Source organism: Halichoerus grypus, chromosome 9, assembly GCF_964656455.1.
Source record: "Halichoerus grypus chromosome 9, mHalGry1.hap1.1, whole genome shotgun sequence".
NCBI classification, from domain to species: domain Eukaryota; kingdom Metazoa; phylum Chordata; class Mammalia; order Carnivora; family Phocidae; genus Halichoerus; species Halichoerus grypus.
Window position 1 is genome coordinate 65,462,033 of NC_135720.1, and position 17,770 is coordinate 65,479,802.

At 36.2% G+C, this 17,770-nt stretch overlaps 1 protein-coding gene across 5 annotated transcripts in view; it reads left to right on the forward strand.

Moving 5' to 3' along the window:
- EPHA7 (EPH receptor A7) overlaps positions 1 to 17,770 on the forward strand; it is a 167,743-nt gene that overhangs the window by 146,900 nt on the left and 3,073 nt on the right. For 2 of the 5 annotated variants that reach the window (XM_036114105.2, XM_036114107.2), the window contains exons 10-16: positions 2,198 to 2,323; positions 3,400 to 3,585; positions 4,198 to 4,259; positions 5,904 to 6,113; positions 6,823 to 6,972; positions 14,007 to 14,200; positions 15,971 to 16,126. In XM_036114105.2, the coding sequence (XP_035969998.1) occupies positions 2,198 to 2,323; positions 3,400 to 3,585; positions 4,198 to 4,259; positions 5,904 to 6,113; positions 6,823 to 6,972; positions 14,007 to 14,200; positions 15,971 to 16,126 (1,084 nt within the window). Of the gene's footprint in view, positions 1 to 892; positions 1,919 to 2,197; positions 2,324 to 3,399; positions 3,586 to 4,197; positions 4,260 to 5,903; positions 6,114 to 6,822; positions 6,973 to 14,006; positions 14,201 to 15,970; positions 16,127 to 17,770 lie in introns of those variants that run through there. The other 3 variants (XM_036114106.2, XM_036114108.2, XM_036114109.2) reach the window with 2 other exon arrangements.

Consider the following 17,770-nt stretch of genomic DNA (forward strand, 5'->3'; position numbering starts at 1 on the left):
TAAATTAAGAGAAGCAACAAACCAGACTATTCAGAAATTATGTTAATGTTTTCCTTATTTTAAAACATCCATTTTTAAATGGATAATGAAAAACTAAAGTGCACTTAACAATATCCTATCGTGGTAAATGCTTGACATTTTCGAATCACCTTTTTTACAGAGATATCTTTTCTTGTCATTTGATGAGTACCAGGCATTTTATTTGATTTTTATACCTGTATCTACAATACGTAAAGTACAAAGCTATGGTCACCAGCTATTTACAAGTTGGTGTCCTTTTATTTTGTTAGCATACAGACAATTTTCTTAGGTGCTAAGACACCAGATTGAATTTTTACAGAAACATGAAAGCAACCATTTAACTAGCTTTTAGAGCACTGCATTTAATAGAATGTCCAGTCATTTGTATCATGCGCCCTCAATTCTCCATGGCCCCAAGTGCTACATTTAAAGACATAAACACAATAGAGAAGTTTAGTGAAGCAATTCCAATTTACATTTTGTTTCCTCCTACCATTTCTTCTAACAATGTCTTTGAATCCAAGCTGGGCAGTATTTCACGTTTTTATGCCAAAATTGCTCTGGCCTGTCAAAATGTTTTATGACAGCTTGAATAAAGAACCATCAGAGACCCATTTGAGATGCAGAAGGTTACCTCCAATCTAGCTCCCTTATCACAAAACAAAACCAAAAAAACAAAGAAAGAAAGAAAGAAAGAATAAACAGGGAGAAGATGGCTCATTCTCCATCTGCCTGCCAATCTAGGAGGTTAACCTATTGTTTTCTTCCCTTCTCTCTTTTTCTCTTCCCCCCCTCTTCCCTGTACTCCTTCTTCTCTCTTTTCTCTTTCTATCCCCTCTCTCTTTTCTTGTGTTTTTTTTTTCATGTTCAGCTTTAGTAACAAATGAGCATCTGTCAGTTTTATAAACTGCAACAATAATTGTTTAAGACAATCAATTTTGGATAAACAATCAACTACAGCAGAATAAATCAAGATTTTTTAATCCCATTTTCTTTAGACATTCTGATTCTTTTTGTTTGTTATGTGTTTATTTTTTAAATATAATTTTAACTTAATGTGATGACATAAGCACAGTTAGGCTGCAGTGTAATACATAAAGAAATATATTGTTCTCAAAATAGTAAGATTTAATGAAAAGATTGTTCAGTGGCTTTGTTAAAAACAATAAAGTTTTTTTGAGGATATAGTGTAATTCTTTTATTGCATTAATATAACCAAATATATGCCTATCTATCTTATCTTTGTCTTTAACCAAATGATTAGATTTGGAATACATTATTGTAATTGAATTTGATTTAAAGTTGACTTAGCATTATCTGTTACCTGCATGCTTCTGGGTGCATTTTAAGAAGATTTTAACTTTTAAGATGATTCTATGTTGTTTGAATTTTGACTACCTTTTCTGAGGCATATTGGCTACCTCCTTCCAGAGCCTTATAATTGAAAGTTCATATAAACCATTCCTCTTTCAAATTGCTGTCATACATGGTTAGCAGATCCCAGGAATATTGTAAATTTTCTAACTTTACTCTGCATTTTGTACATCTGGCCTCTACTGCCCTTCAAGGTGAAGATGAAACTGTGTCTTTAGTAAATTTCTCTCTGATTCTGTGATAGCGGTCCCTCACATCTTGTACTAATTTTATGTATATGTCAACGGTGGTTGGTCTTTAAGAAAATAAATCAAAAGAATAAGTAAGATGTCTAAATGTTTTTAATATTGCTGTCAGTGTAGTAGACTACCTGTAAATGAAATGTCTTCTTTTCCCAGTGTATTAATTTGATTGATTGACTGACTGATAGATTTACAAATGTGTTTCGAAGTCCATTACAAACCTCAATATGGCTTGAACTATGCCACGATAGCAGTGAATTTAATTAAACCTCCAGTCTGATAAGAGTCATGTCAGAGAATTTTGGTGATGTCTTTTGTTGATTTACTGGAAAAGCAATTCAGTTAGTAACCTATGAGCTGGATCCTATGTTACCTATAGAAGCTTGCAGATAATACCTATACGCCAACAGACTGAAGTAGTCTGTTAAAACTGCTGTGACTCAGGTGATGTGGAAGCAAGTTCACTGTTCCAAGGAGCACTCTGCATAATGAAATTCCTGGGCTGACTGCACAATAAGTGCTTTGCTTCATCACAGTCATGCTTTCTTACATCATTACAGTTAAATTTCCAGGCACCAAAACCTACATTGACCCTGAAACCTATGAGGACCCAAATAGAGCTGTCCATCAATTCGCCAAGGAGCTAGATGCCTCCTGTATTAAAATTGAGCGTGTGATTGGCGCAGGTAAGGCTGTTGTAGCTTCCTTGTTCAGCTGTTCCATTTAGCCAGGATCGAAAGTCATACATCATAATGACAGGCAAATAATTATACCTCAAGTATAGAACTTTTGCATTTACCTGAACTGTTGGAAGCAATGAGGCTGTACTTGTTTATGAGAGCTCAAAAAAAAAAAAAAAAAAAGTGAAAAAGAAGCAAATGGCACAGAAAACCTGTGTATCTTTTGTCTTCTGTTGGATTTTTTTTTTTTTTTTAAAGATTTTTTATTTATTTATTTGAGAGAGAGAGAATGAGAGAGAGCACATGAGAGGGGGGAGGGTCAGAGGGAGAAGCAGACTCCCTGCCGAGCAGGGAGCCCGATGCGGGACTCGATCCCGGGACTCCAGGATCATGACCTGAGCCGAAGGCAGTCGCTTAACCAACTGAGCCACCCAGGCGCCCTTCTGTTGGATTTTTAAGATATCGTTCTACTGGAAGCTACTTCATGATAGTTCTGGCCTGTTGTTTAGGAAATGACTTAGTAATTTTTTTTTTAATTAGAATGTTCCAGAATTTTGCTGGAATATACATTTCCTCTTACTTGATTTACCATCTTCTTGCTGGGCTTTCATTTTTATCTTTTTCTCATGTATTTGTAGGTATCGGTTAGCTGTTTCATTCCATGCAGAAAACTAATATGTGTTACTTATTTAAAAGGAATATTATTTCCTACGTATACAACATATTTTCATAGTAATTATACATGTTGGATCCAACTCCCTTATGTTTACCAGTCGGGGTGTATTCGAATTCCAGACTTTTAAATCTTTAAAAAATATTTGCTTCTCAAACAGTAAAAACAATAGCAATATTCAGAATTTGCAACTGTGCCCTTCTGCTTTAATCACCAGTGTACATTATATACTGTACTTCAAATCTAAATGCTTTTTTCTTAAAAAGTTTGCGTTAATCCAGTTAAAAAATAGTGGTTGGTATAACAGATAGTTTAGCAAAGCCTAACGGTATTTTTAGAATTATGCATTTACTTTGCAAGAAGAAATATTTTTGAAATTAAAATACACTTGCCTGTTCTATTACTTCAGGAGAATTTGGAGAAGTCTGCAGTGGTCGTTTGAAACTTCCAGGGAAAAGAGATGTTGCAGTAGCCATAAAAACCCTCAAAGTTGGTTACACAGAAAAACAAAGGAGAGACTTTTTATGTGAAGCAAGCATCATGGGGCAGTTTGACCACCCAAATGTTGTCCATTTGGAAGGGGTGGTTACAAGAGGTAGATATTGATATATTTCATTTGTCACGTGGACTGTCAGAAATTAGTGTTATTTTGTACCTAAACAAAAAAACAAGTCATGAATATATTGCATATTCTAAACAAATGTTTTTTCTTGGTATATAATGGACTACTTCTTCTTTTATGTTACTACTGCTGAAAGAAATCAGGATAAATGAAGACAGGATGAGAATTAAAGAATAAATCTGATAGACAGATGGAGTGACTGATACTTTCATTCAGCTTCAATAGCCATAAAAGTGATACGCTTTAGTCTTTACACTTTATATCAAGTGTCATTTTTTCTGAGTTTCGTTCAGAGATCAGGACTCAGAAGAACACACTGACTTTGTTCTTTAATTTTGTGAATCATAACCGTCTTCCAAACAGACTTCCAAACAGACTCTGAGTTTAGCGGCAGCACTGGGGACATTAGAAACACTCACAGCTCACCCATTCAGCCTTTCAGAAGAGCACCACATATTTTATCAAGGGTGAGAATGGGAATAAGCCTGAAGTTTAGGTTATGGTTCCTGAAGCAATGCTTTTTTTCTTATATAAATATATATATGTATATGTATGTGTGTGTGTATTTTTTTTTTTTAATTTTAGGGAAACCAGTCATGATAGTAATAGAATTCATGGAAAATGGAGCCCTTGATGCATTTCTCAGGGTAAGTAACAAAATTATCCTCTCGTTCTAAATATACTATCCATACTACCACTATAATAATTTGATTTTTTTACAGTATAAAATGTAAACATTATAAACTTTAACAAATCAGAAAATTGTCTTTAAAAAGGCAGATTAGATTAAAGATCAGAGTCCTAGTCTGGATTGAACTAGAATCCTTTAGAGCACTTAAGTGATACATTGTGATTTAAACAATAGTACTCATTAATACAGTCTCTCAAGTACAAAGGATACCTACAAGAAGCCCTTCAATTTGAGTACATGTTGTAGAGTAACATTTTACTTTTCAGTACAAAGAGGTAATACAGAGAAGACTACAAAGTGAGATAACCATTCAATATCAGCATGACGATCCCAATTCTGCTCTGTGGAACCATTTCTATCATATTTCTATGTGAACACTGAACGTAAAAGATAGAATTACTAACATTTTGCAAATTAATAATATGTGATTATTTTTGTAATAAATTCTAAATATATAAACATACATATTTTTGCTCTGAGACTTTTCACCTAAGAATATAAACACATGTTAACATTTTTCCAAATGGCGAGGAGAAAATAGTCTAAAGAATAAGAGAACATGAGGTTTTATCATATGTAATCTGTAATGATACATTCAACTTAAATTATAAACAGAAGATTTAGAGAAATTTTTATTTCTGTATCTTTATGATATGCATAACTATCAATTCTTTGGAATAAAGCATCACCTAGCCAAGTTTATCAACTCAAACCAATATCCTCATGCAACATATTTACAATTCAGTTGGAGAAATCTGTGAATTAAAAATGGCTTGGAGGAGTTTCTGGGTGGCTCAGTTGGTTAAGCATTAGCCTTCGGCTTGGGTCATGATCCCAGGGTCCTGGGATCCAGCCCCACATCGGGCTCTCTGCTCATCGGGGAGCCTGCTTCTCCCTCTCCCTCTCCCTCTGCCTGCCACTCTGCCTACTTGTGCTCTCTTTCTCTGTCAAATAAATAAATAAAATCTTAAAAAATAAATGGCTTAGAAATAGATGGTGGTCAGTCTGGTTGCAAAGAGCTCTCAATCCCATTTGCTAGTGCATCTGTTTTAGAGAATCTTTTTTGCAAGTAATGTTCCCACCAACAGCAAGACAAGGAAAAATACAAAATGAGAACAAAGTCACCCAGGATAACCATTTTCTACTTCTTAGTTTTTCTTCATCTTCAATCAAAAACTTTCTCCTTTCCCTTTTTTATCATCTGGAGAAAAAAATCTTAATATATGTGTCTCTATCCCTTTATATATTTCTAGATTATTTATATAATTTTTAGCAGGTGGAAAAAAACACATAGTTGTCTAACTTTGACTCAAAAATCAGTGTATACTTTTGGATCTGCATAACCTGACACTATTTTTAATCCATACAGATAACATATCAATCTAAATCACTAAATGATTACCAAAACTCTATTTTGTATTATTTGAAGGTCAGTTGAATCAGCACCTGTTTTGTTTTTCACAAATGTCCGTATTATATAGAAAATTAGTTAATAATTCCTATTATACTATAGCAAATGACTAGTGTGCAGAGAGTTTTCATGGCAGTTTTTTCCCCTTTGAAAGTACAGTAAAGGACTTTTATTCTTGTCTTCCTGTAGAAACACGATGGGCAATTTACCGTCATTCAGTTAGTAGGAATGCTGAGAGGAATTGCTGCTGGAATGAGATATTTGGCCGATATGGGATACGTTCACAGGGACCTTGCAGCTCGCAATATTCTTGTCAACAGCAATCTTGTTTGTAAAGTGTCAGATTTTGGCCTGTCCCGGGTTATAGAGGACGATCCAGAAGCTGTCTATACGACAACTGTAAGAAAAAGTCTCTTACCGTACCTCTTTGTCTTCCTAAGGTTTTCCTACCAAGAAAGCAAGACTTAATATGAAACTAAACAGTAGAAAAGAGGCAAATTGATCTCAGACTTTTGTTGCTGTTTTTTCCTTTTAGAAGAATCATTGCTGCTTTTCCACTCTAGGTATAGACTAAGAGAAGAAGTAAGATAAAAATGGCAACATGCTTGTCTTCTATCAGGGTGTTCATATACATTTTATACAGTTTTATACAATAACATCTAGTTGCAAGCTCTCGTAATTGTAGCAGAGAAATATAATCCCACTTTAAATAAAGATTTTAAAAGAATATTAACTATGCTAATTCTTACAACTTTTGTGAGATTAGAAAAAAAGGAAAATATATGAGGATTTAGTTAAATACCACATATTTCATTCCATTTTCATGGTTATGTTGCCTAATTTGTCATTGTCTTTTGACTAGACTCTTGCCCTAAGACCACCTAAGGGCCCATTAAATTTAGTTGCCTTAAAAATGAAAACTTGTAATGGCATTTTAAAAACAGATTAGTAGGTTTAAATACACTTAGAGAGATTCAAGATGGATAGATGGGATACTGCTGAATTGTTAACCAAATATACAAGTGTTTAACTGTAGCTTTATAGTTCTGCTATAAATGATTTATAAGTTATTATGCATATTTAAAATTCCTATTTCTTTTTATAACAGGGTGGAAAAATCCCAGTAAGGTGGACAGCACCTGAAGCCATCCAATACCGGAAATTCACATCAGCCAGTGATGTATGGAGCTACGGAATAGTCATGTGGGAAGTTATGTCTTATGGAGAAAGACCTTATTGGGACATGTCAAATCAAGATGTAGGTGTTATGCTAGTTAAACAAAAAGGATTTCATATATTAATACTCATTGTTATTGGAACATGTAGGTAATGGCTCATAAGAAATTTTATAGAATTAGAAAAATATGATTGCTGAGTTTTCACAGTTATTCCCACAAAAATTACCATAAATTAGTGGTTCAATTAATTTCATTTTGAAGAATTGCTTTTTTTTTTTTCTCTCAAATCCTCTCGATGTAATAGAAGCGTACAAAAGATATGTCCTCCTAGTAAAGATAATGATGCAATGATGCTATGCTTGCACCACTATAGTGGGAAAGTCACATGAGTAAAAGAATCATTTGCAGAGAGGAGGGGAAGGAAGGCTGTGTTTTGTCTTCGAAGCTTATCTTTCTTTTTCTTTTAATGTCCTGAGAAAACGGATTTAAATTATCTATTGTTGGTTGATTTGATTAAATTTTAATTTCATGAGACAAACTAGATGTTATGATCAGTATTGGTAAGGGTTTTGTAGTGGTATTTTAGAATGTAATCACAATGGGAGTATGTTTGGAAACTCCTAAAAAATTAGCACTTAATTAAATATGCATCTTGATACACACTAAGGCATAAAACATGCTGTTAGCCTTTGAGAAAAGAAGTTGACGGCAGTTCTTGGGAGCATACATCTCACACCAAGAGACCACTTATGAAATAATATAGCATAAGTGCAAGTGAATATTTGCTTCTGTTAGGTTGAATTTTATGAAATTGGCATTCGTGTAGGTCAGAAACTTTCAAATACTGGCAGATTCATATAGTTCAACTTATTGAAAATGTAAGTGAAATTTAGATAAAAGTAGAGCAAGTGTAAAACCTAGGAAAGTATCCTGGATTTGAACTGGAAATCTGAGAAGATTTTGGTTCATAACTAATGAGAAAATTTTCCAAGGGGGCACATTGAACAGTCCAGAAGCAAAACCTTAGCCAAGTGTGTAGAGATGAACCAAATAGACTCCCTATCCTAGAACAGAGATGTGCACATTGGTAGTAATTTGATATGCAGATTAAGTTGGGGCAAATTGATGAAAGGCTTTATGAAGGAGTTTGGAAATGGTACAAATGCATGTTCTTGACGAGTAAAGAAGTAAGTGGTGCTTGAGGAAAGTCTGTATTGCCATTTAAAAGAATATGACCAGCAAACTGGAATACTGAATTCTTGAAGTATTATAAACATGGACAGCAATAGAAGCTGACTAAAGTTAAAAATTGAGTTATTTTTCAAAAAGAGGTCACAAACATTGTTATATCAAATCAGTATTGGGGGTTTATTTTTAGAATTTACCGTATCAAATTCCTAAAACTTGTAAATAGTTATTTTTTGACAACTAAAGTCAGATCGTTTGTTGGTAAGGTTGAACAAGTTTCTGAATTAGTTGAAAAGCTCAGAGCCTCAAGAGGTGGAGCTTTTAAGTCATCTAAATGTTTTGGTGCTTTGAACTGAGAGATGACATGAAACTCTTTTGTTTTTTTGGTTTGAGTTTTTTGTTTTTCAAAGATAAAAGTCTAAATGATGCATCCGTTTGGCAGAGGCAAAGTTGTTAATATTTGACAGGACTCAGTGTCAAGGATTCCATGGACCGTCAAAATGTGGGCAAACAAATCCTTGGGGCAGAGAAAGAGAAATATTTACATTCCCTAGATACTCGCTGGAGTTTCATTTCTTTTGACACCTTCCTTCTGTACTAGATTCAAACATAAAGGGAATGACAGGAATATAAGATGACTTAAATTCAAAGTTCACTGAACTTCCAAAAAACAAGTAATAGAAATGGTTAAGAAGAAAAAAAAATCTTCAATTTTAATTTTTAGAATTCCTTAGATATTGTTTTTCCTGAAAATGAAATGTCAAAAATATATAATTAGCGTATCAAGAATTAATAAATATTTTTACTGATCAAATGAAATTATGTCTACAAGGACGTTTACTTCTGACCTAGAACATTTAGCACTATCTTTCTTCTTTTTTGTAATTTTGAAGGTCTGAATTATAAATTCAGACACAAGTTTCTATAATGGTAAGAGATTACCCACACAGTTGTTTTTATGGTGAAATTTATATTAATATTCTTCTTATAGAATAATACTTATTATTTTATACTTATGTTGTTAAAGTGCTATTTGAGCAATTACATGTTTAAGTTTCAAAATGCAAATGGTGAAAAAAATGAATAATTCAAAATAATGAATTTCATTCTGGCGAAAAATTCTCTAGATAAAAGCTTCTTTACTTGAAGTCTCTGGTAGGAGTTCATGGAGAGACTTAAGAGATCTGACAACCTCCAGTGCATATGGAAATCTTGTGCATGTGCGAATAGATTGTGTTTTCTGGCAAGTTTGCTTTCAACAGATCTAACCAGATATTATTATTTTTAATTAGTTTAGATTGACTTATTAAGTGAATTAATTAACTTTACGTTGTTCAGATTTAGTTGCTAGGAATTTGTCAGGGATTTTAGAAAGCCTTCACATTTCAAGTGCCTTGGATTTTAAGACTTTTCATAAGACACCGTGAGAAACATGTAAATTGATGGTTATGTTGGTAAGCAAGTCCACAAAATTCCAGGCTGATGCTGAATAAAGGGAGGTTTCTGTGATCACTCTGAACAGACCAGGAGTATTATAGAAGTCAGTAAGGTAGATAGTTTCCAGAAGGCTTTATTTGCATGCTAGGCAGGGCGGTGAGCAAGAAAAACTTGGGGGGCATCTGGGTGGCTCAGTCGTTAAGCGTCTGCCTTCGGCTCAGGTCATGATCCCAGGGTCCTGGGATCGAGCCCCACATCGGGCTTCCTGCTCCGCGGGAAGCCTGCTTCTCCCTCTCCTACTCCCCCTGCTTGTGTTCCCTCTCTCGCTGTCTCTCTCTCTCTGTCAAATAAATAAATCTTAAAAAAAAAAAAAAAAGAAAAACTTGGGAAAAGATAGTATGCGTGTGTCTGATGATACCCACATCCAAACAGGTTATCGCTTAATTAACACTTGAACGGATTCTTACTGTATTTTCATGTATGTATAACTTTCTTGAATTTTCACTGCAATGGGAGCAGTTAGAATTTAGTTATTTGCTATTAAAATTGAGGGTGAGCTTCCCAAATAAATTTCTAATTTTCTTTCTTCTTTTTTTTTTTTTCTTAAAAATCTGCAGATGTTTGGCCCTTTCTGTAATGGCCTTTCAAAGAAAAATCTTTATGTATGTAAATTCAGTCAAACATAATAAATATTACAGAAATTGAAAATACTCTTAGTTAGCATTCACAGTAGCTATTTTTAATTAAATGTGTGTCTTAATTAGTTCAAATAAAACTTTTACCCTCAAATTTTGAAATTTTGAAATTCTTTATATAGATTATATTTTTTCTGTTTATAGTACTCAACAAAGTCATTTCTTCTCACTTTAAGCTAGACCAATAAATTGTTAGTTAAACTGGCAGGTAGTCATAAGGATGATAAAAACAAATTTCCATAAAGTTAAATTATTAAAATGTTTCACTAAAGGACATTTTAAGAGCTTCAAAAATATAATACACTTTAACTAAATTTAACCTCAGTTAAATTGTGAGCCCTGGTTTTTTTCCTTTTAAAAACCACCACTGGTTTATGACTTTGTATTTTTTATATTATGATAGAAACAAAATTGTGATTTTTTGGGGGGGGGTAAAACTTTGCCATAATCCCATATATGTGGTCCAAAATATTTAATTGCATAAAATGTGGGTAATATATTATTGTGAGGTTAATGCAATGGAAATGAGCATGAGCAAAAAGCAGAAGTCAATCATGTTAGATCCCATTTTGAGTTATTACAAGCCCATTATCATGGGGTCTTTCTGTATTCCTTTTTCTCTTAATTACAATGATCATACTATAATAATACTCAAACACTTTGCAGCAAGCAACTCTTGTTTTTATTTCTAAGTATTTCTTTACAGTATATACCAAAGAAGTGCCTCCTATATAAATGTCATTTACCAAAGTCACTTCCTATTAATCTGGGACCTATCTAGAATTAGAAATTGCTTAACGTTTTTCTGTTTTCTTTGACTTTTATTAGAATATTAAGGCTAGATCTGGAGGGTCAAATCCCTGTCCAAGGGGCTTCTGGTAATTTCAAAGAAGGTGTCTTAAATGAATTTTGTGAATAATTACATAATGCTCTAAGTAAAGTGTAGGTTCAACTGTTTTACCTGTGTGCCTTGTTGTTTCCAAGAATGTATAACTATTTTCAGAAAGTACTTTTTACATTCCAACTGGAAATGAAATGCAGCTAACCAAATAAAAACTGTAGAACCTCTAGATTCAGTTTGTGCCTGAATCATCCCCCATCGGCAGGTTTACCCTCAGAGGGTCTGTATACCTTGGATTATGCCGACCTGTGCTCTATAGAAGCTGAAGTTTCCCCGCAATTCTCTCTAGTGCTCCTAGAGGTAGGTGCATGATTCCTAATGGGAAATTTAGGGTCCCAAAGTCCATTCCCAATCCAGAGAATCTCTTATTTTAAATGCTGTCCTTAGCTGCTCTTCCTTAAAAAGTTTGTAAACCACTGTATCTTTGAAAGTCAGAAGTTTAATTTTGTGCTGAGATAAATGTTTCCCTGCTGTAATAATAGGAATCATGAAATTCCTATAATGTAATAGGAGAAACCGCAGAGGGTTCATTAACTCATTCCTATGAGTCATTTAATGGTACTATGTTCATTGGCACAAAGACTTAAGAATATATTGTGTTCAGTGATGAAGAATTCTAAATATTTTTATGAAGGCTTGGAGAGCTGCTGAAGAGTACTAATGTCAGGAGGATCAGGATAAGATTTAGATTTACATTTTATTATTTTTTATTTTAATTTTTAAGTAATTGCTATACCTAATGTGGGGCTCGAATTTACAACTCCAAGATCAAGAGTCTCATGCTCCACCGATTGAGCCATCCAGGCACCCCTAGATTTGCATTTTTTTTTAATATTTTATTTATTTATTTGACAGAGAGAGAGGCAGCGAGAGAGGGAACACAAGCAAGGGGAGTGTGAGAGGGAGAAGCAGGCTTCCCGTGGAGCGGGGAGCCCGATGTAGGGCTTGATCCCAGGAGCCTGGGATCATGACCTGAGCCGAAGGCAGACGCTTAACGACTGAGCCACCCAGGCACCCCTAGATTTGCATTTTTAAAGATTATTTACAGGGCCAGAAAAATGGAAAGATCACTCTACGTGCCTTGTTCCTTTCTGGACATCTGAAGACAAACTACAAACAGGGAGATTGGTTAGAAGGTGGTTCAAAATAATAAGGACTGCACTAATGTTATGAGGATGGGAGTGGAGTCCTGTCAAATCAGAAAGATACTGCTTATGTTCAAATACAAGCAACCTCAAATATAAGGAAAGCTACTCTTTTCCCAGTTAAAAAAAAATGTTTTTTTTTTATTGTTTATTGGTCATTTTGAATATATAAATTTTTAGAAGTTGTTGATTTACTTATTCACAACTTAAGCCACTGTTTAAGTAACTTAACCTAGCTTTCCAAAGTACAAGTAAACGATGTGTAGGACGTACAATGTAGTAATCAGGGGGGAATTTCAGCTGAGGATTTTCTCTTACAGTACTTTTCAAAAATTATTATAATTAAGTTAATCTATTTACCTTTTAAATTTTATCAATTTGCATACGTAGATTTTCCTTAAAGTGTACTTTTTTTCTTTTCTTATATGAAGAATTTTCTGTAAAAATTGTTGATGCCAGCTACTTTATTCATCCCAATCGGCAACCTTTTACATTTCAATGTGCTATTCTTGAATGTCAACAAGCATCTTAGGGATATGTTTCCCTACAAATATTAAGTTAATCAACATTTCTTAAAGCCAGCATTTTGTCTGCCTACATTTGGCTTTATTTTCTTCAAAAATTCAAGGTTACCTTTGTTTTTTTCCAGAGTCATTTTTTTTTGTTTTGCATTTCTACTGCCATTATGTCACAAGTCAGTATCAAAAAGGATTTGTTAATCCCCCTTGATGTTAATGTTTTACAAGTTCTTATTTGTGTTGCTTGCCTTCTCAATTATTTTCCTGTGCTTCTCCAATTGTAGCAATTTCTGATTTTTAAGATCTATTTTTGCTTTCCATATAAATAAAAAGAAACAAGTCTGAATAAGTAGCTTTCAGACTTTTTGACTGCCATGTACCCATGTCTTTGGGGACTTATTTTTCATGAACATTTAAAGCTACTGATGCAGTGTCTCAGGCTGCTATTAGATGTAAATACAAAGTGAGGTGCTGCTAAAACTTGAACAACCAGCACTCTGAGTGGGAAAGCCCTAATTTCTAACCTTTCCCAATTACCGGGTGTAACCCTTTCCATGGCCCCTTCCCAAGGCTGATTTCAGTCTGCCAGTGTGAGGTCACTAAACTTGGAGTTGGAAAGTGGTACAGTCACCTTCATGTATATTACTCGTTCCAGCACACCACTATATATTATAATCCTATACATTTCCTAAGTAGGTAGGCTCCATATTATTTAAAATAATAGTGTGCTTGGTAATATTTTCTATCATAGCACATTCACATATTTTGAGATTTTGTTGGAAAGTGTCATTTGAGCCCCACAAAAAGTGACACTTGGTGGGGGGCAGTTCTGGGTAACTCAGACCTTCCTCTTACAACTAGTAGAATTCATACATCCCTAGACAAATATGTACATGTACAGCCATATGCAAGTAAAATGGTTTCATAACATATTCCTTTTCAAAACCTCTGGGATGACATGAAAATTTTTCCATCTCTTGCACCCTGGGTGACCTTAATCGCTGCTCCTAATTACTGAATCAACTAAGAACTGTCATGATATCGTGCTCTTCATGCACCCCTTAATAACACATTGAATGTTCATGGGTGTTCAGGAAAACAATAAGCAAGTCTTTTGCAAAGCTTCAAAGGACGCTTCACTCTTATCTAATCACTTTGCCTACTAGACAATGCATGTTATTATAATTGAACCTCAATCAGTAATATTTTTAATGTCCCTTTGGCTATTAGGTTATAAAAGCAATAGAAGAAGGTTATCGTTTACCAGCACCCATGGACTGCCCGCCTGGTCTTCATCAATTGATGCTGGATTGTTGGCAAAAGGAACGTGCGGAAAGGCCAAAGTTTGAACAGATAGTTGGAATTCTAGACAAAATGATTCGAAACCCAAATAGTCTGAAAACGCCCCTGGGAACTTGTAGTAGGTAAGAAATACCAAGGGAATGGAATCTAGGGGACATTCAAATACTCATTTGAGCCATTTATCTCCTCAGTCCTAACCCAATGGCAAGTTGACATTTGTGTTAAACTATAAACCGATGTGAAATTTATTGTGTTCACAGAAGTTTTTGTTTTCTTTTCAGATGGCTTACCTTAATTAAATTAGTGTTTAACGAGAGCTGTTATTATTGCCTTTTGGTTTTCTTCAAAGTTATGGCAGCTTCACTGGCTGGCATTTTTAGAAGACTTTCCAAACTGGAATTTAGTGATTAGGTGGCATTTCACATTTTCAAGTCAGTATTATTGTTATGTGGGTCTTTATCACTATATTACTTTATCACTTTATTATTTTTGCATGCCGTTATTTTCTTTGCTTTGAGTCATTTAGTAAAATGACTCTGTGAAGTTAAGGTTTTTGACGGTAGCTCAGTATGTGATGAAAGAAGCTTACCCATTAAAAGGAGTCCAAAACACTCCATCCATTCTCTGCCCGGGGCTTGCCCTGTTATGAGGCTTACTAGAAATCCTTCCGCTCCAGCGGCCAGGTACACCTGACGCTCGCTGGGCCCCGGTGGAGGTGTCTGAGCTCACTAGGCTCTAGCCAGGCAGCCAGGTGCACCTGACGCTCGCTGGGCCCCGGCGGAGGTGTCTGAGCTCACTAGGCTCTAGCCAGGCAGCCAGGTACACCTGACGCTCGCTGGGCCCCGGTGGAGGTGTCTGAGCTCACTAGGCTCTAGCCAGGCAGCCAGGTGCACCTGACGCTCGCTGGGCCCCGGCGGAGGTGTCTGAGCTCACTAGGCTCTAGCAGGAAGCCGGGTGCACCTGACGCTCGCTGGGCCCCGGCGGAGGTGTCTGAGCTTACTAGGCTCTAGCAGGAAGCCGGGTACACCTGACGCTCACTGGGCCCCGGCGGAGGTGTCTGAGCTCACTAGGCTCTAGCAGGTAGCCAGGTACACCTGACGCTCGCTGGGCCCCGGCGGAGGTGTCTGAGCTGACTGGGCGCTAGCCAGGAAGCCAGGTACACCTGACGCTCGCTGGGCCCCGGCGGAGGTGTCTGAGCTCACTAGGCGCTAGCCAGGAAGCCGGATGCACCTGACGCTCGCTGGGCCCCGGCGGAGGTGTCTGAGCTCACTAGGCTCTAGCAGGAAGCCGGGTACACCTGACGCTCGCTGGGCCCCGGCGGAGGTGTCTGAGCTCACTAGGCGCTAGCCAGGAAGCCAGGTGCACCTGACGCTCGCTGGGCCCCGGCGGAGGTGTCTGAGCTCACTAGGCGCTAGCAGGAAGCCAGGTGCACCTGACGCTCGCTGGGCCCCGGCGGAGGTGTCTGAGCTCACTGGGCGCTAGCCAGGCTGCCGTCAGTACGGCGAAGGCTCTGCGTTCTCAACAGCATCACGTAGTCGGAACGAGTTAGTCCACAGTTAAATGTGCTTCCTTTATTCCCAGTTGCTCTTGGTGAAGCAAATGAACAAATACATATGGACTGATTCCAAATACTGTTGGCTGTACTTTTTAAAAATGTGTGGAAGACACATCTGGTGGTCGTCAAATCTAAATACAGTATAAATTTTGGAGTTTGTAGTTCCCGGGCAACCTTTAGATCTGTATAGATTTGTCTGTTTATCTGTTACTGTAACACCCATTAGAATATGTCATTTTATTCTTTGTACCCTTATTTTTGTATGGGCCAAGACATTCTTTCTTTAAGTAGTTCATGAAAAAAAAAATTTTGCTTTTCTGTTTTCATTTGTATCTAGGCCAATAAGTCCTCTTTTGGATCAAAACACTCCTGACTTCACTACCTTCTGTTCAGTTGGAGAATGGCTACAAGCTATTAAGATGGAAAGGTATAAAGATAACTTCACAGCAGCTGGCTACAACTCCCTTGAATCAGTGGCCAGGATGACTATTGAGTAAGTTGAAACTCTCAAAATTCTATTTAAGCCTATGTTATGTACAATCCAAGCTTTATATCTGCCATGTATTAAAGAAAAGTAAACCACAGAATCAAGGAGAAAATCATCTCTTTAGTAAGCGCCTACTATGTGCCAGGTGTTGTGCTGAATAGACCTTTGGACTTACAGTAAATTTTTAAACTCTCACAGCAATAATTTTAAGTCAGTAGTTTTATACACAACAAAGCACAGGCTCAGAGAATGTAAGTATTTTCCCAAAACTGACTCAACTAGTAAGTGGTAGCTCATTTGTCTCCATTGCCAGTGTACTAAACACCATGCCATGAACCTTCTTTTCTTAACCCTGTATCATTTAGGTGCCTATTCATTAAAGAAATCCTCTCCATTGCAAAGGAGGATTTCTTTCCCCATGTTTGTATGACATTAAAAACTCAGAGCTTCATGCCCAATGCCAAATGCATTATGACATCCAATAGGATTACTTTCTGAAGAGGTCCAAGGCAGCTTAATTCAATTAACTGTAACTAAGAGTTTAGCTTATGTTTTGGAAGGTGTGTGATTGACTCATTTTTTTTTGTTTTAACCTGAAGAATGACCTCATAAAACAACTTTGGAAATTGCCATGAACTGGAAGTGAAAAGAACTAAATTTTCCTTTCTGGCTCCCTCACTGATTATGTGGTCTTAGGAAATCCACTTAGTATCTCCGAACATCAGCTTCTTTGGCTGCAACATATGTCTCACGGGCAATGAAGTTCCTCTGGGTCAATGTGTTTGAAAATGGGAAACAGTTTTCAAGGTTCTATTAGCAGATCCAGCTTAGGTACTGTTGTGCAAAGGGTTTCACATTTCTCAGCTGAGAAGGCCGGCAGTCAGCTTCCCTCTCCTGGCACGTCAGGAGGTGCCATCTTGTTTGGTTTCCTTCTAGTCACCACATGGGAGAGCTAGCATAAGTATACCTCATCTCTCCAAAGCAATCTACTTCCCTGAAAAACTAGGATCCTCAAAGTCTTATTAGACCATGATTATGAAATACTACGCTATGGTACTGTTGCTATATTTTAGCCTCTTGCAAATACCTAAGCTCAATTTTCCTGGCTATTAGGAAAAGTAAAAGTACATACACAGACACAGTTAGTTGATGTCACATTTAAGCTATTAAACATAGTATTGCACATTTTAGAAAGTGATTTTTTTTTTTCTAAAATGTAGTCAAATGATCAAACTGAACCGGAGTTGAGTATACAACCAATAATATGCTCAGGATTACCACATAATAATGAAACTCAGTATAAATCTTTTGGTGATGGTCGAAGATTCTTGATTTACTAGAACCCAAAATGCTTACATTTGTACTGTATCTATTGTAACCATTAAAAATTTTAAACTTCACTTAAGTTCAAGAATACCTTTCAAATAACATTTCCTGATCTTACCTTAAGTTAAGAATAATTTTAAGACTTTGATTAATTTTGTATACAAAATTTCGTATCAGTTTAAAAATAACTTATGGCAAATTGAGAGCCTGAGCGGTTAGGTTCTTGGGAAGGAGCGCACTGATGAAGTTTGCCAGTCTGACCCACTGCAAGAATGTGATCATTAATACCCAAACCACTAAGATAAGATCTATTTGCCTAAGATA